The 24,631-nt window shown below is 35.7% G+C and overlaps 1 protein-coding gene and 2 long non-coding RNA genes across 15 annotated transcripts in view; 1 reads left to right on the top strand and 2 right to left on the bottom strand.

Annotated features, from left to right (window-relative positions):
* Positions 1-381: 381 nt before the first annotated feature.
* Positions 382-5,492, bottom strand: LOC141376120 (uncharacterized). The gene is made up of 3 exons (XR_015499413.1): positions 5,419-5,492; positions 5,125-5,279; positions 382-4,149 (listed from the first exon to the last, which is right to left on the bottom strand). It is a non-coding gene; the product is annotated as an uncharacterized LOC141376120 (long non-coding RNA).
* The window catches only part of LOC141376122 (uncharacterized), a 97,140-nt gene continuing 77,743 nt past the window's right edge, over positions 5,235-24,631 (top strand). For 2 of the 4 annotated variants that reach the window (XR_015499412.2, XR_015499409.2), the window contains exons 1-3: positions 5,235-5,396; positions 9,052-9,260; positions 10,548-10,720. This is a non-coding gene — a long non-coding RNA (uncharacterized LOC141376122). Of the gene's footprint in view, positions 6,585-9,051; positions 9,261-10,547; positions 10,721-24,631 lie in introns of all 4 variants that reach the window. The other 2 variants (XR_015499411.2, XR_015499410.2) reach the window with 2 other exon arrangements.
* sh3bp4 (SH3-domain binding protein 4) lies at positions 5,820-23,981 on the bottom strand. Of its 10 annotated transcripts, none has more exons than XM_087266989.1 (9): positions 23,907-23,981; positions 21,792-21,878; positions 20,926-21,052; positions 20,428-20,502; positions 20,204-20,251; positions 20,040-20,104; positions 17,611-19,958; positions 9,040-9,228; positions 5,820-6,524 (listed from the first exon to the last, which is right to left on the bottom strand). In XM_087266989.1, the coding sequence occupies exons 7-9, from the start codon at positions 19,774-19,776 to the stop codon at positions 6,300-6,302; spliced, it is 2,580 nt and encodes an 859-aa protein (XP_087123115.1). In that variant the 5' UTR covers positions 19,777-19,958; positions 20,040-20,104; positions 20,204-20,251; positions 20,428-20,502; positions 20,926-21,052; positions 21,792-21,878; positions 23,907-23,981; the 3' UTR covers positions 5,820-6,299.

The raw sequence follows: 24,631 nt of genomic DNA on the forward strand, positions 1-24,631 counted from the left end.
AAAACAAACCTCTCATATGGCAAGCTATGTATTCCTTCAAACTATCTACAAGTATGCCATACTATACTTTTAATAGAATTGTCTAATTTTTGTTGTAGTTTGGTTCTCTCTTTGGTTTAGCTGTTTGGTCTAGATATTTATTTATTTATTTATTTTTGGTTTTAGTTACCATGAAGGCAACTCAGCTCAGCCTCTCCATAGCACTATGCCAACAAACAGTAAAAAGTCATTCATGTTACTTATTGGTACAAACCAAACTAAAACTTAGATGGCTCGCCAGCTAATCTGGCTTCATGGTACAGGCCCTGGTTTGCTCATTTTAAGATCACACACAGTTTAAATTAGTTTATTAATATTATTTTTATTATAATTTTTGTTTTTAATGTTACAGCACTTTTGTGTAGCACTGAGACCATTCTAGCCTCATAGTCCACCAGTATTTATTTGTTTATATAATGTTTTTGAAATAAGTAATAGCTTATCATTGCCTTTTTATAACTAAATATTGTCATAAAAGCTTGTGCAGCACTTCATCTGTTGTAAAACTATTATGGCATAAAGCAATATTGATTTTATGTTTAAAACGTTTTTCTGTTATGACAAGAAGAAGAAAAAAAAATCATAAAGGCAAGTTTTCAATTTTGATAAATTTAAACCCCCACTTTCCTTTTCCATCCCTAGCAACGAAATGCTGCTTCGTCACTGACAAACCATACCCGTTTGAATTGAATGCTAAACTGGCTTTCCACACAACCTCCTTCAGCAGTCTGCGCACAGGTTTAGTGTTCTTTAGTTTTCATAGAAGATGAGAGTTTCGTTCAAAAAACCCAGGTGCGTCAACAAAGTATCGAATTCACCTCCTATAAGGAACACGTATAGACATTTCAAGTTTTCTCTTAAAATAGCTAATCAAAATTGCCTTCAGACGACTAAGCTATATTTTTATTAGTATGGTGCAGTTTTTGTTTTTCAAACGAACATTGCAAATTATTAAAAATAAACAAAATAACAAACATCTCACAGCATAATAAAACCCATCTCCGAGTAACAGTGTAGCGCAATTTTTATTGTTGGGGTATAGCGCCACCTGCCGTGTAAAGGTCGTTTTTTAAACTCTCTTAAAAAGGACAAACAAACCAACAAACAAACACATCAGCTCATTAAATGTATGTCTGCAGTATCTCAAAGATTTGTTATGGGCTTGTTTATTGTATTTGTCTTCCTTGTAAATATGGAACACTAAAAGTAGCTCATGCTACTTTCAGAAGTCTAAAACCACAGTTCTCCTAAAGTTAAGAAAAGATTTTAAGTAGCTATCAGCTATTAACTCAGGTAGGCCAAATATATTGGCCAAATAAAACATTAATGCAAATAAACCCATGCCATAAACAACACAAATGCCATATGCACACCAAATATAAATTTACATTTATTTATTTATTTATTTATTTATTTATTTATTTATTTATTTATTTATTTATTTATTCTTAATTCATTTGTTTGTTTGTTTGTTTATTCATTCATTCGTTTATTTATTTATTTATTTGTTTGTTTGTTTGTATGTTTGTTTATTTAGGTTTATTGGCTAAAGAAAATCCATCAACTGCACATTAACTGGTTGTCCAGTAGATGGTAGAGGTGAGATGGGAATATTAGTGGAGAAAATACTAAGAATTGTTATTTTGTACAAAGTTTTGTAACAATTTTGTTACAAATTACTCAAAAAGTACCATTTAAACTTGGACTGCTGTAGCCTAATTAAAATCAAATAAAATATTAATATAAAAAATAATAACTAATTGGATAGTAATAATGTTCATTCATTCATTCATTTATTCATACATTTTCTTTTCGGCTTAGTCCCTTTATTAATCCGGGGTTGCCACAGCGGAATGAACCGCCAACTTATACAGCACGTTTTTACGCAGCGGATGCCCTTCCAGTCGCAACCCATCTCTGTGAAAACATCCACACACACTCATACACTACTGACAATTTATCCTATACCTAATTCTCTTGAACTGCATGTGTTTGGACTGTGGGGGAAACCGGAGCACCTGGAGGAAACCCACACAAACAGGGAGAACGTGCCAACTCCACACAGGAACCCCAACTGACCCAGCCGAGGCTCGAACCAGCAACCTTCTAGCTGTAAGGCGACAGCACTACCTACTGCACCACTGCGTCACTCCAGTAATAACGTTATCCCGGAAATTTGTTTATTTTCTACTAAAAATAAGTTAAAATGATCAAATCTTGATTGATTGAGTGACTGTAATAAGAAAAAAGCACAACATTGTTATTTATATGAGCTCATACTGGGAACTATCCATCATTATACTGATGTTTTAGACTTGTTTTATAGCACCAAAACACTCTTCTCTTTTAGAACTAGCATGAAGAGAAATAAAAATTAATCGTACTGAGGCAGGCAATTTATCTTCATCTCAACAGAACTGAGGAAAAACTCCAGAGTTTACTGACCTGAGAAAAAACACTATTTATTTATGACATATCACAGCAAACGCAGACACGCTCAAACTCATATACTTGCTTTACTGCAAAATGCAACTGTATAAAATCTTCCCAGTAGACTGTACATCTTCATTATAGGCACACACTTATATCTTTCAGATCTTTGTCAGCCATGTTTTCCCCCAGACAGCGAGACAAGGCACTGATGAAAGCTTTATGATGTGAAGTATGCAGTCTACAGTTAGCACCGATGTAAGCACATTTTTTGTTAGACCCACACTGATGAATGTTTACACTGGTCATATTTTTTGGGGGAGAGCCTGTCAAGCAGTAAGATACATTAGGCTGGGTGATAAGAGTGGAATCCGAACATAGCAAGAGGATTTTAAAATTCTGAGCTGGCACAGCAAGAAAATAAACTCATGGCTCAAAAGTTCTTTAACGTTGTTTACCACATTAGCAATAAACAATTTGCACTCGTAAAATGTGTGTTTATGCTTGCTTTATAGAAGCTATTTGGAAATAAAATAAACCTTATTTTTAGAATATCAGATTCAGGATACTGTACAGTTTAATACAGTGTCCTGTATTAAATGTAGGCTATAGACATCAACTGTATGTTGTGTCCTTTTACAAAGCATGGGTATGCAAACTATAGGCAGAGAAACGCTTAATAGCAAAAGTACAGCTATTGGCAACATTTCAAGTCATTTTTTTAGCATTTTAGAGCAACGGATTCCCTCTGGGGTAAATGTTTAGATGGTAGTTTAGTTTTTACATGATACTGAAATATTTAGGCCTAATGTGTTGTTTTATTTATGCATTTGATCTTTGAATGAAAGGGTCTCCAATTTTTACATTGAGTTTGCTTTAGATTTTCCTTTCTCAAAAATGAACCATTGGAACAACAAATGATGTCCAAGCGCTTTTAAATAAAGCATTACTTTATATTACTAATGCTTTATTCATCATAAAGCTTCACAAGTAATAAAATAGTGACTCTGTATAGACTTTGTCGAAATAACGTCACAATAAGACAATTTTGTGTTTAGTTTTGATTGGGTCTATTAATAAACTCTTCTTGAACTTTATATGGAAAAATTGGCCACATAAATAAAAAGGCTCATTGCAGAAGTGAGGGGGGACTTAATGCCATAGACTTTTTTTTTAGCTGTTTATGCATTTAGAATAAAGTGGTTATGTTTATTAAACCCAAATTCTATATCTATTTTTCACTCCTAATTATATGCTGAATAAAATTGGTGGTCCCCCTTTATTTTAAAATGCATTTTTTTGTATAGTAAACTTCCGGTTAAGTGAGCCAGTTTTCATCAGCAGGGGCTTCTTGCTGTGGTCTGTGTGGATCTTAATGCCCCAGTATATTGATGGCGACTCTATACTGCTCAGTGAGCACTGTCTTTTGGACGAGATGTTAAACTGAGGTCCTGACTCTCTGTGGTTGTTAAAAATCCCAGGATGTCCTTTTGAAAAACAGTAGGGGTTTAACCTCAACATCCTGGCCAAATTTGCCCACTTGCCTCTGTCCAACATGACCTCCCCATGTCACAATTGGCTTCATCACTCTTCATCTCCTCTCCACCAATCAGCTGGTGTGTGGTGTGCGGTCTGGTGCAATATAGGCTGTCGTTGCGTCATCCAGGTGGATGCTGCACACTGTTGGTGGATGAGGAGATAAAAATGTAATAATAAACATGTTCATCTCATTTTTCAGCAAAGAAACTGTATTGTTCAGCAAGGCAGATTCCGTTGGGTTGCATTAATTAGTGAAAGAAAGTGGAGAAAAGCATTGTTGCATCATAAATACTTTCTTCCTAATAAGATAAAAGAATTTCACTTTAAAATATTGCATAAAACATATATGGCTAATTCATGTGTGTGTGTGTGTGTGTGTGTGTGTGTGTGTGTAAATTTGTTTAAGTCTTGTTTAAGCCTAAAGAATTTCTACTTTTTTATTTTTGTTTCGAATTTTTTTTTATACATAAACAAAAATACATGGCTTCAATCCCTACTTTTCTGACTGACTTACTGCTCTAATCTTTTCATATGTGCAACAACAAAAAAGTTTGTGTCAGATTTTTGGTAATATAAAGAACTGTTATCTATTGACTATTGATTAGATTTAGATTGCTTTCCTTTAGTTTATTAATTTTCCTACATTTCTATTCTATACTGTAATTTACGTACCCCATTCTACTGTTTTTTTTTTCTCTCTCAGTCAAAATGCAGTTATTTTCCTCCTTTTACATTGATCTCATGATTGTGTTTGAATAGTTTCATTCATGGATAAAAATTAATAAATAAAGAAAAGATTTGTATTTTTTTGCTGTAAATGTTAGACATTTATTTTATAATTGGTTAAATGTGAATGTATTAATACAAGGCTTTTTTTGGACTGTAATTGTTTAGCAATAGGCTAAGTTAAGAAATAAAATGTGTTGATCTGGGCAAACGATTATTGTTATAATAATAGTTATATAATACAATGGCGGTACATATTCAACTACAAATTTATGACGATGACATTAAAAAATATCACAAAAATAAAACGAAACATATTTGCTCAAACAGCACAGCTCATATATGAATAATTTAAAAATTCTATGAACAAATACAAATCTGCTAACTTACGTTGTATGTTTGGGCTCTGTGTACGTTTTGTAAATCGACCCGCTCGTTGTCGCCTGAACTCGGGGAGCAGCAGCGCACGTCAGTTAGCACTATATGAATAAGCACGCTGCAGTTTCGACTTCCGCAGAGCTGCACGTCAAAGCTAAAACAGTTGCCTGTCATAAACAAAAAACTTCATTTTAGTAGCGTTAACAGTATAACGTCTTAAACCAGTAAATGTAATTCGCTTATTAAGAGATACGCTGAAAAACAGAACTCAACAATAGCCGAAGGTAATGTGATGTTTCACATCACCTTTAGTGAATGCATTGTTGTTTCTGTCAGTTGATTTTCGGTCAAACTGTACATAAGCTGATTTGAGGGTGAGTGAGTTTATATTTGGATGTTTAAATACATACAGTAGATTGCATTACAGTAATATTAACTATGAATATTTTTGTAATAATCATTGTCAGCTTTTTTACAACTTAGGTCAATACCGTGATAAATAATGTGATGAAAGCTTAATTTAGAAATAAATGTTTGTTTAAATAAAAACATCTATAAACTATGGATGTTGTCTTGGATATCAGAAATATAAAGTATGTGCATTATAGCTGAATTATTGATTGAATTAATGAATATTTAACAGTGGCATATGACTCATCCTCATCAAATGCAAAAATATAAAACTAATAATTACATTTTATAAGGGATTTAATACAGGATTATTTTATTTTTACTTTACTTTCCATTGCAAGTAACATTTATGCTCATTTATAAAAACATACTTTAAATTTATTTAAATACATTTGACATTTAGAGCAAAGTGAAACAGGCAGTTTAGCATACAGTGTATTTGACATCTCAAAAACAACACAGAAAAACACAAAGTATTATGTTATCATGTATTGTGTAATATTTGTAAAAGTGATCTTTGATAAATCTTATGAGAATTTGTGAGAAAAAAAATAGCGTAAAAGTGTGCCTTTACAAAATTTACAAATTCACAAGTATCAACAAGCAATTAAAAAAACGTGAACAGTTATTATAGTATTATACAAGACATTTATAAAAATTCAAGTGTTTAGTGTACAATATTGGACCAAGGCCAAAAAAAACAAAACAAAGCTAATGTACAAAGTAAAAGTCCTAGGTGCATGTGGGTCTTGTAAGTCAGATGGTGGAGGAAGTCCTTATATGGCACAGTCATCCTGAGGGGAGGGGCTGAAGGCGGAGCTCCGCAGGAGATCCAGACAGTAGACAAGAATGAGGGAGCCAGTGATGTGTCTCCAGCGTTTGGTGATGGGGTTCTTCATTTTGTCCAGTCCAGTGTGAAGCTCCTGAATCACGTCCCTGTAGCTGTCCCCGATCTGTGCTGCCCATGTCACCAGGAAGTCATATGCGGGTTTCCACATGGCCTTTATGGAAATAAATAAGTTGGATTGTCACAGATAGACCTGCATACATATGACATTTAGGTGAGCGGAAATTATTTCCCAGAAAAAAACCTAGCACCTAGTCTGCATTACAGCAAATATGTGCAAATATCCTGAGCTTGTAAAACAAAGTGCAAGAGGAAGCTCATAATCTCATCAGTTGTTTGACAGAATGCTCGGGTTCCTCTTGTAAGCTGAACGCAAACACATAATCATGACCAGTGGGTTTCCAGTAGTTGCTGCTCAAAACCTCTTCTTGGAAGTTATTTATTTTCTTATATAATCTCCAATCCAAGCGTATAATATAATCTATGTTGTGTATATTTTTAAGTTTGTTTACATAGTCTGTTGTATGTCTACATTTGGTTTACTTAGTTGTTTTTACGTTATTTAGTCATGTCACAACAATTTAGGACATTGTATGAACTATGCACAGCAGTTTTCCAACCTGATCTTAAGTATTTCAGATTTTGAATGCATTTGTTGAATTCGATTAATGTGAAAATATGTTTTTAGGAAAAAAAAAAACAAACAAAAAAACATTATTTAGAATTTAGTCAAATGTCCATACTATTACAAACTTTGCAGATTTAATGTTAATTTCATGAGTAAGGTAATGTACGAATTCCATATTCCAAATGAATATTTCAAGACTTATAAAGATAATTGTGTTATGTAAAGTTAATTATGAAGAATTTATGAATTACGTGAAGTTTGTTCAATATATTTTTTTGTAGTTGAGTGCAGGGTTGCCAGGTCTGGATAACAAAACCTGCATAATTGTTAGTCATTAGCCCAATTGTGTTTTGGGCTGGGCGGGTTATCCCTGCGTGTAAAAATTGTATTTTGGGACTGTCCAAAACCTTTATTTCACTGACATTCCTTTGCTAAAACTGTAATTCAGGTGGGTCCCCATTTAGTTAAAAAAAACATTTTGTGGTCTGTCACAGCTGAAACCCTGTGGACCAATAAAAATAAATAATAGTATGATAACCTTGGATAAAAAAATCACTCTTCCATGGTGTTGTGATAACTGCTCTAAAATAAGTATTTTTAAATGTCTAGGTAAAAAAAACAACAACCATTCCCCTACAATATAATATTTTGGAACAGTAAACATGTCATGTCATAATTAAAATAAATAAATGATTTCTGCCACCTTCACTAGTTTCAAAACCACAGATTCCCTTAAAACACATGAAAAAAAAACAATAATGATAATAATTTTTATTTATATAGCACCTTTCCAGAGCCCAAGGACACTTTAAAAGGAATGCAACAAAAAGATAAACAAACATACATGAAGTCAAATATAACAAACTGGAATTACACAAACAAGACCTAGAAGACAAATGAGCAGATTGGAGGTGGATCAGATAAAGTAGTCAGTTTGGCAGTTTAGAAGCGAAGCATTCAGAAAATAAAAGGGTCTTAAGTAAGGATTTTGATTCAGAGATATTATTAGCAGAGCGGAGTGAGTGTGGTAGAGAGTTCCAGAGTTTGGGTGCAATAACACTAAATGATCTGCCCCCCATTGAAGAGAGGCGGTACCGAGGGACAGCGAGAAGGCCAGAGTCAGCGAAACGTAATGAACGAATTGGGGTGTAGGGGACAAGCATGTTGCAGAGATAGGAGGGAGCTAGGTTATTTAGGGATCTAAATGCAAGGAGGAGAATTTTGAATTTAATGCGATAAGCAACTGAGAGCCAATGGAGGTTGTACAAGATTGGGGTTATGTGAGCAGAACGTTTGGTATAAGTGAGTATTCTAGCTGCAGAGTTTTGAATATACTGTAATCTGGAGATGAGGCTGGCAGGCAGACCAATGAAAAGAGCATTACAGTAGTCAATGCGTGAAGAGACAAATGCATGGATGAAAGTCTCAGGATCCTTGCTACTGATGAAGGGACGCAGTTGGGAAACGCGACGTAAATGAAAGTATGCAGATTTAATAACAGATTTAATGTGAGACTGAAAAGAGGACGTGAAGTCGAAGATTACACCTAATTTTTTACAGAAGTAGATGTTTTAATTTGCGAGTCAGCAATCTCACAGGAGAAACTGGTGGAAATATTGTTGGTAAGTGCTAGGGTGCCAATAAAGATCATCTCAGTTGTTGCACATACCCAAGTAATCTTGCATATACCTAAGGAATGGTAAAACTAAAATTTAAGCGGTTTTAAATCTTTTCTATACCGTGTTAAACCTGAAACTGGCTATCGTCCCATGCCTAATCAACTTCACAGCAAAACCTTTAAAAGGAAAGTTTTAAGGAATAGAAACCCAAACTGACATTTGTCATAATTTATTTAACTTCATGTTACTCCAAATTGAAATGTCATTCCTGGATAATAAAAAGAAACATTCATTTTTTTTGCAATAAATAATTCTGCAGTAACTTTTTTTTTTGTTTTTTTACTGTAGAAATGAGTAAATGATGACAGAGTGTTTAAGTTTGGTTGAACAGTTTCCTTGAATGTTTTCTGAGTTTGTTTTACCTCACTGTCCAGCTGTCCTCTGCTGTCTCTGTGTGGAGCTTCATATGCTTCCATCTGCTGCCGGGAAACTTTAGCCAGCTTCTCTGCCAGCTCCCTCCAGCGACCTGCCACCTCCACGGCAGTGGTCAACAGCACAAAGTCCATGACCAGCCTAGCCACCAGACCCTGACAGTCCATCTTCAGAAGAGCCTAAACCACACATACAGTTTAAGATCAACAAGGTACAACACGATGTTCATAACCACAAGTATGATTAAAGATGTTAGAGTTTTTTATGATTTAGTGAGACACCCTTGACATACATTGTATAGATATAAAAAAAGATACTAGTCAAATAATTATACACTGTAAAAAAATATGATCCACATGACATGACAACATATGTTTTTAGTTCAATGTAACTTATAAAATTAAGTTAGAACATAATTATCTTAGTTTAAGAAGTTAAGCAAGCTGTTTTAGGTTAGGTTAACGTAATATAAGTTTAATGGACTTTTCAGGTTAATTTGATTCAGCTTAAAATATTAAGGCGAGCAGGATTTTCTTTACAGTGTAGTAATGCAGGCATGTGTTTTTGGGTAAATTATGCCATTAAATGCAGTTTTATATATTATGCATATTTTCCAAGCTCTGCATTATAATTGTGTTTTCAGACATTCTCTAGCAGCATGTAAAATGTTTAATATTTGATTTAGCTTGTTTTCTGTTTAATATCAGCCATTTAGTTATCAGCTAGAATATCTAAACTATATACTATTTTATGTATAGAAAATAGTTTTTGCTCTATCAGAATTGACCAGAATTTTTGTCAGTATTTTTTTATGCTGATTAAACAGTATATATCAGACAATGAGAATAAATATCTGTTTGAATATTTGGCACAGCAAGTTCCTTTAAATAAAATATGTATCTGTTTATTTGTTACTGTTGTTTATTTCAGCCTTAATCATCTGATGCCTTGTCTTCTGCTATTTAAAAAAAGCAAACTATAAAACTAAGCACCACTACAAAAGATCTGAACCCGTCATGAGTTAAAGTCATCATGCAGGGCACTTTGATAAATTTGCCGATATGCAGGAAGCGACGTGCAATGCTCCTGTGAGCACAACATAATGAGACTGACTCCGGGCCCCTTGGACAAGGGAAATGTTAGGGAGGAATATCCGGCCTTCTGCTGGCAAATGTTCTGTCTTATTAACGTGACCTTCTTTTCTCCCTGAGACTTAGTGACATTTAAAAAAACTGAATAAGGACTTACGTTCACTGTACCTTGTGAATATATGACATTGGAAATGTCCGAAACTGTTATCTGATTTTGAAGGCATGACATTTTGCTCTTTGTTAGAGCTTTGTTGTATAACAAAGAATCTGCAGATGGCACAGTGATGCAGTTCATTTTGAATTGGTCAATATGCAGGTGTTCTTCATAGGCTTGAACATGCTGGCATGTACTAAAATACATCAGCAGCAAGTGTTTAAAAGTTACACACCCTAATCTCTGATTCCAGTTCTGTGCCTTGGAATGTTTGGAATGACAGGAAGTCTGCTTTAAAGGGGGAGGAACACTATGCTGATGCCCCAGAAGACCTGCTAAAGGACTGACTCCAAACAGAGCAATAAGATAACGGCGGTCCTGCATGGCTTTCCTCTTATCAGACATGCTCTACAAACAAACAGGAAGGTATGTCTTTGACTTGTGCATTCAGTTAGTTCTTAGAAAATATCAGTACAATTTATTCTCATCTTGACATGTAAAGGCCCCTAGGAATCTATCTGCCTGTTTTTCTATCTATTATAATAATAGTGCCATATGAAATTGGTAAAATTTATTCTGCATTTTTAATTTTATAATCACATGAAGGCATAAAATATAATTTTTTATAATTTTAATTAAACAATTGCTTTTATTTTTACAAAGCAAGTGCTGCACATTGTGAGGATTTATCATGTGTAAACCTTTGATTTAGTATGTCTACATCATATGACAATAGCTTTATCAAATTAAAGGTTGAAATGCAGGTGAAGTGACTCACTTAGTACACAAATACACTTTATTGAAAATGTACACATTATAGACATCACCTTTTTTTACTGTGAAAAACTCTATACACTAATATAACTAAAGCTTAATATATAATGTTAGGCTTTAATGTTAAGCTGTATAATATATAATGCTCCCTATACACAACCCCTTAACTTTTCTGATTTTGATTGCAATGCAAGTAATGTCAAATGAAAAGCACAATTCATTCACACCTGCATGCAGAACATGCATTTCACATTTAATTAGTCTTTTTGCAGTACTATACTCGCAGACATCCACATCACCATTTGTTTGTGTATAGAGGCAGACGTTTGTTCCCAAATTTGCCAAATTTCTTGTTATTCCAAGTAAAAGCAGTGACTGTCTGGGTGCAAGTCAAAGGAGAGGTGTACTGTGTGTATCACACTGTTTACACATGACTGTGTGCATTAGTCAAGAAAAGATAAGGCCTTTCATGTGCACCTGTTTTCTGAGGTCTCACTCCTGACCCACAGTCAGAAACAGCACCCTGTCTCATCAGACGTTTCACTGTGGTATCTTTAACCATTTCGTCACCCTGGAATTATAAGGTTCTATCTGATTTATGAATGATTTTGAGATATTGAGCTTTTGTGTTTCATAACAAAAAGTATGTTTGTAACATTTGCGTTTATAAATAAAAAGTCTTAAAATTGAAACAACTTATAAAAAACATCCCATAATGTAAGTTGACAATTAATAAGAATGTCAATTCCTCTATTTTGACAAAAAAATTCAGATAGAACCTTATACAGTAGTTCTAAGGTGACGATTTGTTATTGCCTCAGATATTAAAGGAGTAAAATGCAGAAAGCTTTGACTAGAAGCTAAGAAAACCTTTAAGTTTATTTTTAAAATTGTTTTTAAATTAATCAGAATTTTTTTAAATGACAATAATTTTAGTAAAAGTTCAAATGTTTTTTATTTTTTATTTTTTTGTTGCTTTTTAAAAAAAGGTTAAATTACAGCCACTGTTGTTGTCACAATGACTTGCATTAACACAGATCTACAAAAACAACCAAAAATGCTTTATTGTCCATGCCAGGCCAGTGGGTGGATTTGTCACTTTATAAACAAACACTTTGCATTGTGCGCTGGTGGTCCTGTAGTCTGCCATTGTTGTTTGTCATGTAAATATAACCAAAAATGTACTACACAGAGAGTCGGCAATTACAGTACATAAAATCAAAAAAATTCAACCACTTATGCTCCAAAAACCTGATTTCAAAAGTTGTTAGCCCTTGTTGTGGTTTTAACTGAAGATAGTAAAGTGTAATGCTCCTGAAAGTTCAACACTTTCACAATGAATCTAAAAAACATTGTTGGGATTTCACAAAAAAATTGTGAAATAGAAGCAGAAATGTGTAGGTTCTTACACAAAGCAAATGTTTCATTTTTTCAGTGCTCTGAGCCTCTTGTCTTTTTGATTTATTTGTTTTTTTTGTGTGCGCAGATTCTTTGTTTCTAATGACTCATTTGTTTTGGATCAGTGGACCCAATGAAATTAATTTCGGAGCAAAACAACTTTATTGCTATACTAATGTTCTGTCAAATTGAAACAGTTTTAAAAAGGGGTTTGTTCATTTGACCTGTAAAATATCTGTGTAAATAACACAGCAACTTCACGATGTAATGCACATTAGAATTGTGTAGCACATGGAGACGTTTGAACTCAGTCAGGCATTGAGTTTCAATTAGCTATATATTATACACAGTTACATTTATAAACTGGTTGACACTTTCATCCAAAGCGACTTGCAAGGAATGCATGATACAAATGTTTAATCAGCTTATTTCCCCTGAGAATCTAATTGACTAGCATTGCTAGTGTCACAATCTAGCAGTTGACCTTCTATATTAGGCTATAATTTATTACACACAAAGCCTGTTGGAGCAAATAATGTTTTAACATGCTATAAAAATCCTCGTTTTTTAAACATCTGACATTTTGATTCATGGATCGGTATCTTTCATCCTGTCTCTTTTGATTTCCTTTTACATCAGCATTTGGTTGCCTTTTTCCGTTTTTAACCCATTGTCAGAAATTACTGACCGTTTATACAGAAGCGCTCTAACAATAGACAAAGGGAAATGGGAGGATACTAAAGAATCAAAGACTGAAAGTTCAGAGGCATTCACATGTTCTTCCTCAGCAAGTTTTTCCTGACCATTAATATAGCCAAGACTAGAGTACTTTCAAGGATAAAGTATTACAGCTGGAACTTTAACTAATTAAAACAGAAACGGCAAAGTTCTTTAGCTGTTCAGTCATAATGCCAATATGGACGCCAACCCAAAAGACTAATTCACTACGTGTTCCCTTGGGAATTTCTAATGGCTTTGAAAAGTCGCATTTGCCAGACTGAGTGTAATTTATTTTCTAGAACAAAACAGGAAAGTCTCTTCATGTAATGTTAACCACAGACCTCATTTTATTCATAAAACATAAACCACTGTTCTAAAAACCTCTTAGAAGTCCCAGAGGGAATCCATTGCTCTGAAATACTAAATCCTGAATTTGTACTGTTGATGTGTGAGGTTTGTGTAGTTTAGGGCGTCCGTCATTTTACATGTGATGCTCCTGCATAGATGCTAACAATAGAAAAGGAAACATCTGCACAGCTAAGATTCTCCTTCGACAAGTCTTGTCTTCCGGCATTTTCACTCTTGAGTTTTATCACATTTGAGATGGTCACAGATGACCCTAATTTTAGTTCATGAAGAACATAACTCTGTGCATCTGGCATTAATTTAGTGTGCTTCACTGCAGTGATGTGATCTATCTAAACAGATTTTCTCATCTATATTATCAATTTCATTATTTTAATCTCACTACAAATATTGACGCAGAATTACTTTCAGCTCATAGCTATTTCAGCTAAGTGTCTGTACTAACAAAGCTTGTGCATGTCTCTGCATGCTTTATATGATCTGTTGCTGCATGTTGATATCAGATACTGAAGATATTCTGTCTTGTGCCTTGTATTTTGATTGCTCTCTTTTTTGTGTGTATCAAGTCACAGGGTGCTTTTGTTAAAGCTACACATAACTGAAAAAGTTGCTAAAAGTGTGGGGGAGGGGTGATGTCGTCAGGAACAGTTTGTGAGTCGGTACTTGAACTCAGGACTCCTGAAATGCAATGGCATAACTGTCCACTAGGGTATGGGCACTGATTATAGACTGTAAGACATATGGACATGGAATTCATGATGTCCCTCATATGTTTCTGAAGAGTGCAAATGAAGCAACAAGTAGGCGTGGCCAACCGTCAGCGCACCGACATCGGCTGACCAAAAAGGGGCAAAGAGGCAGAGCTACAGAAGTCTGCTAGCATTTTACTTAGATGGGTTTTTCTTTGGGAGAACGCTTCATTACCTGCTTGGTTGTATACTACATCAATAAAGTGTTTAGTCTTTTAAAAAACACTGTTGTATTACATTGAACCATTAAGCATTTTTATGACGTTTTTTTACAGGAGGAAAACACTAATTACTTCCAAATACTTCAAATGTGGTCTGTATTAGTAATTGCAAGGCTATTTATAAAATCCAGACATAATGACAACGTTTCAGTTGACTGTTCTATTGCCTACTACAGCTAATCAATCTGTCAGATTCTGGAGTGCTTTACAGGTCTAAAGAAAATCATAAAAAATAGATTTTCTTCAATAAAACAAATACATTTTTAGAGATGGCATATACAAATATAATTTCACCCACCTGGGAAATGGAGGCCACATGAATGGTTTGTGAGCACAATTACATGCACACAGTATGGTATATTATCTGATAATTGTAGAAAATAATTACAAAAGGCAGTTGACTGAGCAAAGCCACATTAAAAAAAATGCAATGTATGTGCAGAGTTCAGCGGCTAATCTGCCGTAATCAGCTGAGGTGACATGACAGTGACCTCTTAATTATGCAGACTTAATATAACTTAATAAAAATGAAATGGATGAGTTATAAAAAAATGTACCCCCCTCATAGTTGTCATGAAGGGTAATATTAGCTATATGCACCAAAACCATCTGTTGTACCAGGCTGTAAATATGTTTTTATCAGCTGTAAAATTGGCCAATTTAGCATTGCAGTCAGTAAACATCTGGACTTCCTGAAGCCAGCCCCTAAAGGCGAGTCAATGAATTGCAGTTACAGTTACTTCTGTTTGCCGCTTGACACTGATATGTTTATGTTTATCATTGGAATGACCTGTTTCTTTTATATGTCAAAATAAGCTTTGTGTTTATCATTAAAGCAAGTATGAAATGTCACGTGCAAGCAAAACACACATAACATTTTTGAGAATGGCTTTTTCTGACTGCTGTAGCTGGCGAACGTCTTTATTACGTGTGTAACTTTTCCCTTTATATTTATAGACAGATTCAGAAGTAAATCAAAATGAATTAAAAAAGTTAAATTAAAAAGCTTAATGGTTAGACAGTCTGTGGTCCATTCAGCTGTGGCGCAAAGCAGTTACAGGGAATAAGCCGTAGGAATGTTGGTCAGGTAAGTGGGTTAGAGAGTAAGGCTTGTGATCTAAAGGTTGCAGGTTTGAGTCTCGGGACCAGCAGGGAGTGTTGGTGCAGCAGTGAGTGTACAGCACTCTCTTCCTTCCTCATACAGCTAAGTGAGACCCTCTAAGCAAGGCATTTAATCCACAATTTGGGAGTGTGTTCACTGCTGTTTGTGTGCACTAGGATTGGGCCTTCATGACTTTCCTTCCTTTAAAATTATGAAGAGCTATAGTTTAGATATGCATGGTTTTTAAGTGATTGTTATTTAGATTCTTCACTATGATTGAAGTGTCTTTGTTTAGGCAATTACACACTGCACAGCACACTGATTGATGCGTAACTGAGCAGATATTAAAAAGTGTATTTGTAAAATAAGTAGCCAAAATGAAACTGGACTTTTGCAAAAATAACATCCTGCTTCAGGTTCCTGTTGACATAAAGATTTCCACTTAAGACTTTATTGACACAGGAAGTTTTGGGACAAGTGACAACCAGACAAACCTGCATCTTAGCACATTATCCATTGATGTAATCTAGACCAAATGAAAGATAATATTAAGAAACAAGCACGAGTAATAGTGTATTTAGAGCAGCTAAGGGTCATTGTTTGGCACCCTTAGATGCTCAAAATTCTCTGCAAACGAAGAGTTCTGATGCTTTATGAAATATTAACACAGCAAATGTTTATCAAACACTTATACTTCAAATATGCCAAGTCTCAGCCTTCTAGCCCAATAAGAAATACTGATTAATTGGAAGAAACGTCTGAGCACCACATCTCTGTGTAAGCTAAAGCCTCTAAAGTTTACTAAACCTAATAGAAGACTTTAAAATGTGAGTAAAATAAATTATTAAAATAAATAAAAATCAACATGAATACAAGCATGCTTTCAGTTCTCAAGCTGCAATTTTGTAAACTTCATTATTTTTTATTATTGTTGCAAGTTTTTTTTTATTTTTATGAGGACAAAGATACAATTGGAGATAGTGCTTTTTTATGAGTCAGTAGTGTTCAAGCAGAGAAATGGAATCATTCATTCATTTTCCTTTAGCTTAGTCCCTTATTAATCATAGTGGAATGAACCACCAACTATTCCGTCATATGTTTTACCCAGCGGATACCCTTCTAGTCGCAACCCAGTACTGGAAAGACAAACTTAATAATTAAATGTAAATTAACACTGCAAAGTTTTTACTTTACAAATTAAACTATGTTAAGTTCTACATAACACCAAATGTTAAAGGTGCTGAGCACATTTGTCAAAGGGTGCTATCTGGATTGCTTTTGTGCTTTTCTGAGGTCAAAAGTCCTCTATGGAGGCCCTGCAATGTTTCCTTATATGTGGCTATTGGGGGTAAAAGGTTGAGAAACACGTTGTCTTCAGGAAATCCACTATATTTTATTGTTTTAAAATATTTCCTTAACTAAACTAAAAGAGATAGAACCTTTAAGAACTGTACAGGGACTTATTTAGCCCTACCCAATTTTCTGGCCTTGTCCATAATGTGGATGTTCAATGCCGAAATGGCGTATTGTGCTGCCATATCTTGTGTTGTTTGCTTAATTAGGTGGTGTTTTTAAAAAAGTATTCAATATATATTTTTTGGGGGGTGGAGGGGGGGGGGGGGGATTTTGGCCTTTTGGAAATCAAAGCTCTTTTCGCAAAGTTGTTTAAGTAATATTTTGAAATATTTATTTTGAATTGCTCTGCTATTAACTAGTGAAATGATAAATTATTCATTGTTATTCACAAGTTTGTTTAGTGTACCTAAGTGTATAAAAAAATCACCAGCAAGGTCAAGCAATAGTTAGCAGTACCACTGCACTGTACATCTAGTGTCCTTCACACAAATACATAAAACAAAATTGATGCATAAGTTTGAAACACAACCTGTCTTTAAAATATTTAAATATTTAGCAGCTTTATTAACTTTGAATTTTTTTATTATTCAAAGCAAGCAGGATGAATTACTAGAAACTTTCAACTCTTACCTTCATGAGCTCCTTCTGGAAAGACTTCCTCTCCTTGCCCTCAGCTGCATTGCAGTCTTCCTTAAGCTTCTCAAGAACACAAGCTACCTTTTCTGGCTCACTGTCTGGCTCTGTCCGGCAGAAATGTGTCAATGGCAGATTGACGAAGCCCAAAGCATCAGCAAATGCTCTCCAACTTGCCACATTTTCCATCAGTATTGTCCGAACCGATGCATAGATGTACGTCAGACACATGCAGGGCTTCAGGATCTGCTCTAAAAGCACTGTAGTCGTAAGATCTGACCCTTTATAATTAACAGGTTTCACTTTTCCCATGATAAGAATGTTTTTTGCATGCACCAACCCAATTCTTCCATGGTAGTATCCGATATACCATTCCTTTGTCCATAGATGTCCTTTAAGTTTGATTTTTTCCTCGCTTACAATAGTCATTACGTCACCTTTAAGATACTCTAGTAAATACAGGCTTTTGGACTGTCTTACAACTGTTTTCAGCAATTTAGCAAATTTCAAGTTTTTGACTAATCTGTCCTGAAATAGGGGATACTTTGTGGTTGCTGCAAGAGGAGAGAGGACTATTTTGTTCACTTCCTTTTTCTTTAGAAAGCGCCTTTGAACGGAGCTCCTTGTGCTTGTTTTTGGTAGTGGGGTTGGGGTCTGAACGCAAAATTGGGCCAGAATACAGTCTTTATCATCCTTGACTTGTATTCGCAGTGTAAAGTCTGAAATGTCTGTAGAATCGCGGGCTGCGATCATGTAGACAAGGCGGGCCACTTTGCCAAGTTTGATTTGAAACCCCCTCACGGTTTTGGCCTGTTCATTGGCTCTTATTTCAAAATTGGACATGTTCGAATACATGCCAACCTGAAGATCTTGAGGTTTTGCCATTACAAACTGGTGCTTTCCCCAGAGCTGGAGGACGACAGGTGTAGTTGACTGTGAATGTTTTTTGACGTCACTTACAAGCAATGTCTTCGGGGCACAGTCATGACCAAAAATGGCCACCACTGTCTTGAAAGATGGGTGGATGTGTTTTGGGCCATACACCCCAAGAGTGACCTTTTTTACAACATGTTCCCAGACTGTGTTGTAAGGAGCCACTGTTTGTGCCTGGGCCACCACAGAGACATACATGCAAGGCTCTAAATTGTCCAGGGTCACTTGCACAGTGTCCCCATACATGTATGCATGTGGTATTGGGACGTACGGACCTTCTTTGCAGTCGCTTCTTATGCATACTACCTCTGCAGTTCTGCGGCTCTCGATCTTTACCACAACAGACACCTTCATCTCTAAAGTGACTGGGGTCTTGGTTTCCATGTTACTGAGTTTTATTTCTACCACTGGACTCACAGTAGTGCATCTATCATTGTTGAGCTCTAACGGTGGGTCCAGAAGGGCCTTCAGAGATATCTGTTGAGTCTCTCCTGGTGCAACATGACCCTCAGGGATATGTATGCTGATACTGGTATTTGGTAGCTGCACAGCTCCACCAGAGCTGTCCAGTTTGCAGACTATGTTGGTCTCTACTGGTTGGGTTTGCCCCCATCCTGGGTTTTGTCCAATTGAGTCCAGGTCATGGCAGGATCTCGTAAATTTACGATGATTTAGCCATGCTGTTTTGAAGTCCTCTCTACTTTGAAAATGCTCAGGTTTAGGCGACTTCATGCTGCCAAAATAACTCAAGGAACCTTGATTTCCTTCAGACAGGGACTGCAGGACTGACAGCTCTGACATGCTGTAGCAGCGCTTGTTCTTAAAAAATGGATTGTCTCTGCGAAGATTCACACCTGAGCTCAGGCTAAAACTGTTTGTGTCAAGCAGGCCATTTTCAAAGCCATTCATATTAACAGTGCTACTGGTGTTTGAGATGGGAGGTGAGAAATGATCAAAGCAAAAGGTATTTGCTGAATTTTGGTTGCTGTTTTGGTCAGTGGTGTCTTGCAGTGTGCTGTTTAGAAATGGGTTATTTGACATGCGTTTATTAACAAAAGGATTTTCATGTCTAGATTCTGTGGTTTTGGAGGACATCGTCCAGTCCCCTGAGATGTCCATTTCTTTCACTCCTTCAGAAATGTCACATATGCTGTCAATCATGCCGCTGTCACTGAACGAGGAGTCCCGATAATTGATCGGCTGGACATAAGCAGCTGGGATGTACCCCATCTCCTTGCTGTTGTGTGCATACCACCACTCTCCACCTGATGTGTCTATGACATAAAGACAGTCTCCTTTTGAGAACTTAAGAGTGGTAAAGCTGGACGGGCAGTAATCCTTAATGGCAATCACTTCCCTGGCAGCTCCAAATGAGGCAGTAGCATCCAGTCGTAAAGAACTAGGTGAAGGGACTGTTGATTGATAAATAAACAAATGAATAAAACGATTTCAAAAGTTAACCATGTTTATTGTGTAAAAATGATAAGGGAGACCTTTGACATCTGTGAGGGTGGCCTCTGACACTCCTTCATTGAGATCGATTAGTGCGCCTTCAGATCTGCAGCGAGGGAGCACAGTGTTGTTGTTCGCTGATCTAATGCGATGAGCAGCCATGGTGTGTATTGCTACCAAACTCCTCCTTTTATCTATGTTTTACCTATGTTTTTCTTGCCATTGTTTAGCTTCTTATCGGCAGATTAGTGGCCTTAAAACAAAGCAAAAGATAATGGTATTATCAGTTAATTCTTCTGAATATTTATGTATGTATGTGTGTATGTATGTATGTGTGTGTGTGTGTATGTTGTTTGGAAAGTTACTTTTAGTATGTAAGTAAGTAATGTGCATTTATAAAGGACGAAAGGACCCTCTTCATGCCCCTACCAGTGTAAAGCGTCCACTAGGATGATGCGATGGCAGCCACAGGACAACAGCGTTAGTGCGCTTACCATACACCAACTATAGGGGGAGTAGAGAGACAAGCTGTGTCTCATTTCAGACGCACTTCAAATGTGAGTCCTTCGACTCAAAAACAGCTGCTGTTAATAAGCACTGATAAAATTTGTAATGATTTTTTTCAAAGTGATTTTAAAACTTATTTTAAGCGATCTGAAGGCAAAACACAGTATACAGAAGCTGGAAATATATTTCCTTTGATCCATGCATGTACACTTAAAAATGTAAAATGTCTATAAAATCCCTCTTTAGTAAGACATGTCATACTCTTTTTGTTTTTTAACATGTTTAGATATCTAAGTAAAGTAAACTTAATTTTATACATTTAAACCAAAGTTTTCTTTTAAAAAACGTCCGGCCATTATCAGCGCACAGTAAATCTTGGGATGTTCGAGGCCTGGAAGGATCCACCTGTAGAGTCCTTACCTGGGAAACGAAGGACACATATGGGGGCTGCATTTGAAGTAGCCTTAGAGTTTTTTTTAAATGAGACAGCCTTCATCGCGCCACGATGATGCAGCACACTTCAAGCACCCTCTGGAGGATGCAGCCTCTGAAATGAGACACAGCTATAGTGAACCAGTTCGGTGGAGGGGAATGTTTGGGAGGCCATGATTGTGAGGACCAAGGGTTGGAATTTGGCCAGGAAACCAGATTACACCCCTGGTCTTTACGAGAAGTGCCAAGGGACTGTTAATGACCATAGAGAATCAGAACCTGAGTTTAACATCTAATTTGAAAGACAATGCTCACTGACAGTATATCGTCCCCCTCACTATACTGGGGCATCAGGACTCATATACAAGCAAGTTGAGCACCCCCTGCTGGCCTCACTAACACCAATAGCACCCTTGTTTTACCATGTGGTCTCCTATCCAGGTACAAACCAGGTGTAGCCCTGCTTTAGTGAATAAGTGGTCTTGGACTGATAAGGCTGTGGCCATAGAAAATTTTGTAATAATTCCAAAGAATTCATCTTTTAGTGAAAGTTGCTTCAAAGATCAATTGTTTTATCTAAAGAACATTCTCCACTGTTTTTACCAAATAAAGATTTATTTAGCTTAAATTTTCCAAATCATTGATCTGAGCATTCATTCAACCACAGGTGAGTGATTTAAATAATAGTCGACACTGATAGCTATACATTTTGCATTCAGTGTTAATCAGTTATTTTGTGACAGTAAGATGTCATTGTAGAGCTGATAAAACTCTTTTCATATTGGTCTATATCAGGCATATTAGGAACATTTAATTTTTATCTATTTTAGTTTCATAAAAATAAATGGACTCACATTTTGCCAGTACTTGTCTTGAAGTAAGGCTGATATAGGCAGAAATATTTGTTCCTGTCCAGGCACGTCTACCATATTCATGACATCCTTTTGAACACAAACAGAATAAAAGGCCCTGGTCTCAATGAAGGTTCACACAGTCAGTTGCTCACACTATGTAGCCTGACATCAAATGCACATGTCTCTCCTCTTTTTGTGTGTCAATAACTATATGCTTGTATTTGTTTTATTTTTGTGAAACGACTTATGATTGCTTCAAATATTGTGCAAAGTGGTTGAATTATTCATAAATAAATAGAAGTTGTATCTCAGTGGCTTTAAATGTGTGATATCCAAGCTTAAGGATCAAACATCACTTGCTTTTAGTAATCAGAAGTAGGATCATGTTTGAGTGGAACTCAGCATCCTCTTAAGTCTGATCATGAACTATAAAGGCTCTCCCGCAATACACATCAGTGGTTTCCATGGCTACCACCTTGGGGAAGAAAGCACATACAGACAAGCGCCTTTAGAGAAAATGCCCAGCTGTAGCTTACTAGCAGTGTCTTAGGCACATCAGCCTGCTACATTATCAAACTACAAACTGTAGTGCAATCCAGTAGATTACTAAGGCTGGACTTAAACCAGTATAAAACCTAACCATTTTTGAAAGAAAAGCCATTTAGGTTGCTCTACGGAGAGCGTTACTGTTTCATATACACTGAATGAAGACTGTTAACACTAACATTCATTAGAGAGCAATGATTTTCCAGTGAGAACTGAGCAAAATGTTTCTGAAAATGGCAACTGTTGTTACAACCTGCTTTTTAAGAAAATAATTTAACTTTGTTCATTTGTGTATACACCTGCTCTGTGAGAAACTGTTACACCTTTTGTTTCGTAAAACAGAGGAAATGCCAGCGAAATAAGGATGTGCTGCATTTCCTAAAACTTTTATTGCAACTGTTTCAGTGAACCAGCACCAATTGGGTACTTGCCTGTGATGTAAAAAAAAAATCATAGTGCAAGTTAAATTAATTATTACTGTCAAGCATGCACATCTATATAATCTTCTTTTAAACTTTAGTTTTTAATTGCTAAAATATGTTTATAAAATATGCGTATAAAATTCTGTTGTTTTTCTTTCTGTCACTTTTAAGCTATATTTTTTCTAAGGTCTACAGAACAAACCATTGTTATACAATAACTTGCCTAATTACCCTAACCTGCCTATAGTTAACCTGATTAACCTAGTTAAGCCTTTAAATGTCACTCTTAGCTGTTTAGAAGTGTCTCAAAAATAAATAGTGAAATATTATGTACTGTCATCATAGCAAAGGTAAAACAAATCAGTTATTAGAAATGAGTTATTAAAACTATTATGTTTAAAATTGTGTTGAAAAAATCTTTACGTTAAACAGGGATTGAGGGAAAAAATAAACAGGGGCTAAGAGACTAATTCAGGGGGGAGGGAGAATTTTCGTCAAATATGGTACCATCCGGGCAGAGCTCAAAACTGTATCTGCATGCTTAATTGTAAAGTTTTTCCTCACAATTTAAAAAAAATGTGTCTAGATTACTTTTGAAAAATTATGATATTCAGACTGTTAAATTAAACATTCATGCTGCTCAGCTAGAATATATTATTTAATAGTAGCTTCTAAGTAGTTTGACATGAGAGGTTTCCTGAGGCTTTGAGTTCTGATATAATAGAAAATGAGCACCCCTTACAGTTAAAATAATCTAAATATAGAGCAAATTGTCTGACAATTCTTAAGTTATTGTCCGAGTTTTCACCACAAATTGCAAGGTTAAGCCTCAAGCGGTGAGATTATGTAAGATAAAAGACAGTCTCCGAAGGCTGGGTGAAACTCAAGACAAGTTGAAACTGATTGTGAAACAGAAACGCAGGAGGGCATTCGGAAATCTACACACTCTCACAAGCTTCACTTCCATGCGAGTTTTAAGTGTCAAACAGCGCGAAAAAATCTATTATATTTAATCAAAAGTCTCATCAGCTGCAGTAATGAGTGCTCAGGAGGGAAAAGTGGCTGACAATCAAACGAACGGCAGTGCAATACTAATCGATGAAAACCCCGAAACAGAAATAAAGGTCAAATACATAAGTTGACTTACTTTTTGTCAGATGCGGTCAGTGTCTGGAGAGCGGACCGTTATATGTATGGCTGCTGCAAGCGCGCGACACCCTGTAGCTACAGTACGAGAAACTGCGTGATGTCAGAAAACAGGAGGAGTCCCGAATTAAACAAGACAAACCCTTTGATAACAGCATTTCTCTGACTTAAACATTTATACACCACATATATATATATATATATATATATATATATATATATATATATATATATATATATATATATATATATATATATATATATATATATATATATATTTCGTTTAGTGTAAAATGTTTCTAAATGTTTATTTGCTGTTTTGTAGTTATGTTATTGACTACTCTCTTTTTAGGATGACACTTTGATATCATTGCATGAAACCAAACTTAGTAGCATAGCCTAACTTAGTAGAAAATCTGATTTTTATTTTCGGAATGCCTCATGTGCCCTAGTTCTGCCATCTCACCCAATTCTGACCGCATTTTAGTGCACTGACAGCCACCGATGCGACATCTGATCATATATATCTGGCGGCACCTCGTGGCCATCTAGCAGATATCAAAGTACTCTGTGTGTGGAAACAAGTGAAAAAATGCGGTACAAGTGAAAAAATGTTTCAGCATGATAAGTAGACTTTTAATTGGCTGCTATTGCTTTAATTGCATTTAAGTGCATTTAAGTCGCTTTGGATAAAAGCGTCTGCTAAATGACTAAATGACTAAATGT

Source organism: Danio rerio, chromosome 9, assembly GCF_052040795.2.
Source record: "Danio rerio strain M-AB ecotype USA chromosome 9, GRCz13ab, whole genome shotgun sequence".
NCBI classification, from domain to species: Eukaryota; Metazoa; Chordata; class Actinopteri; order Cypriniformes; family Danionidae; genus Danio; species Danio rerio.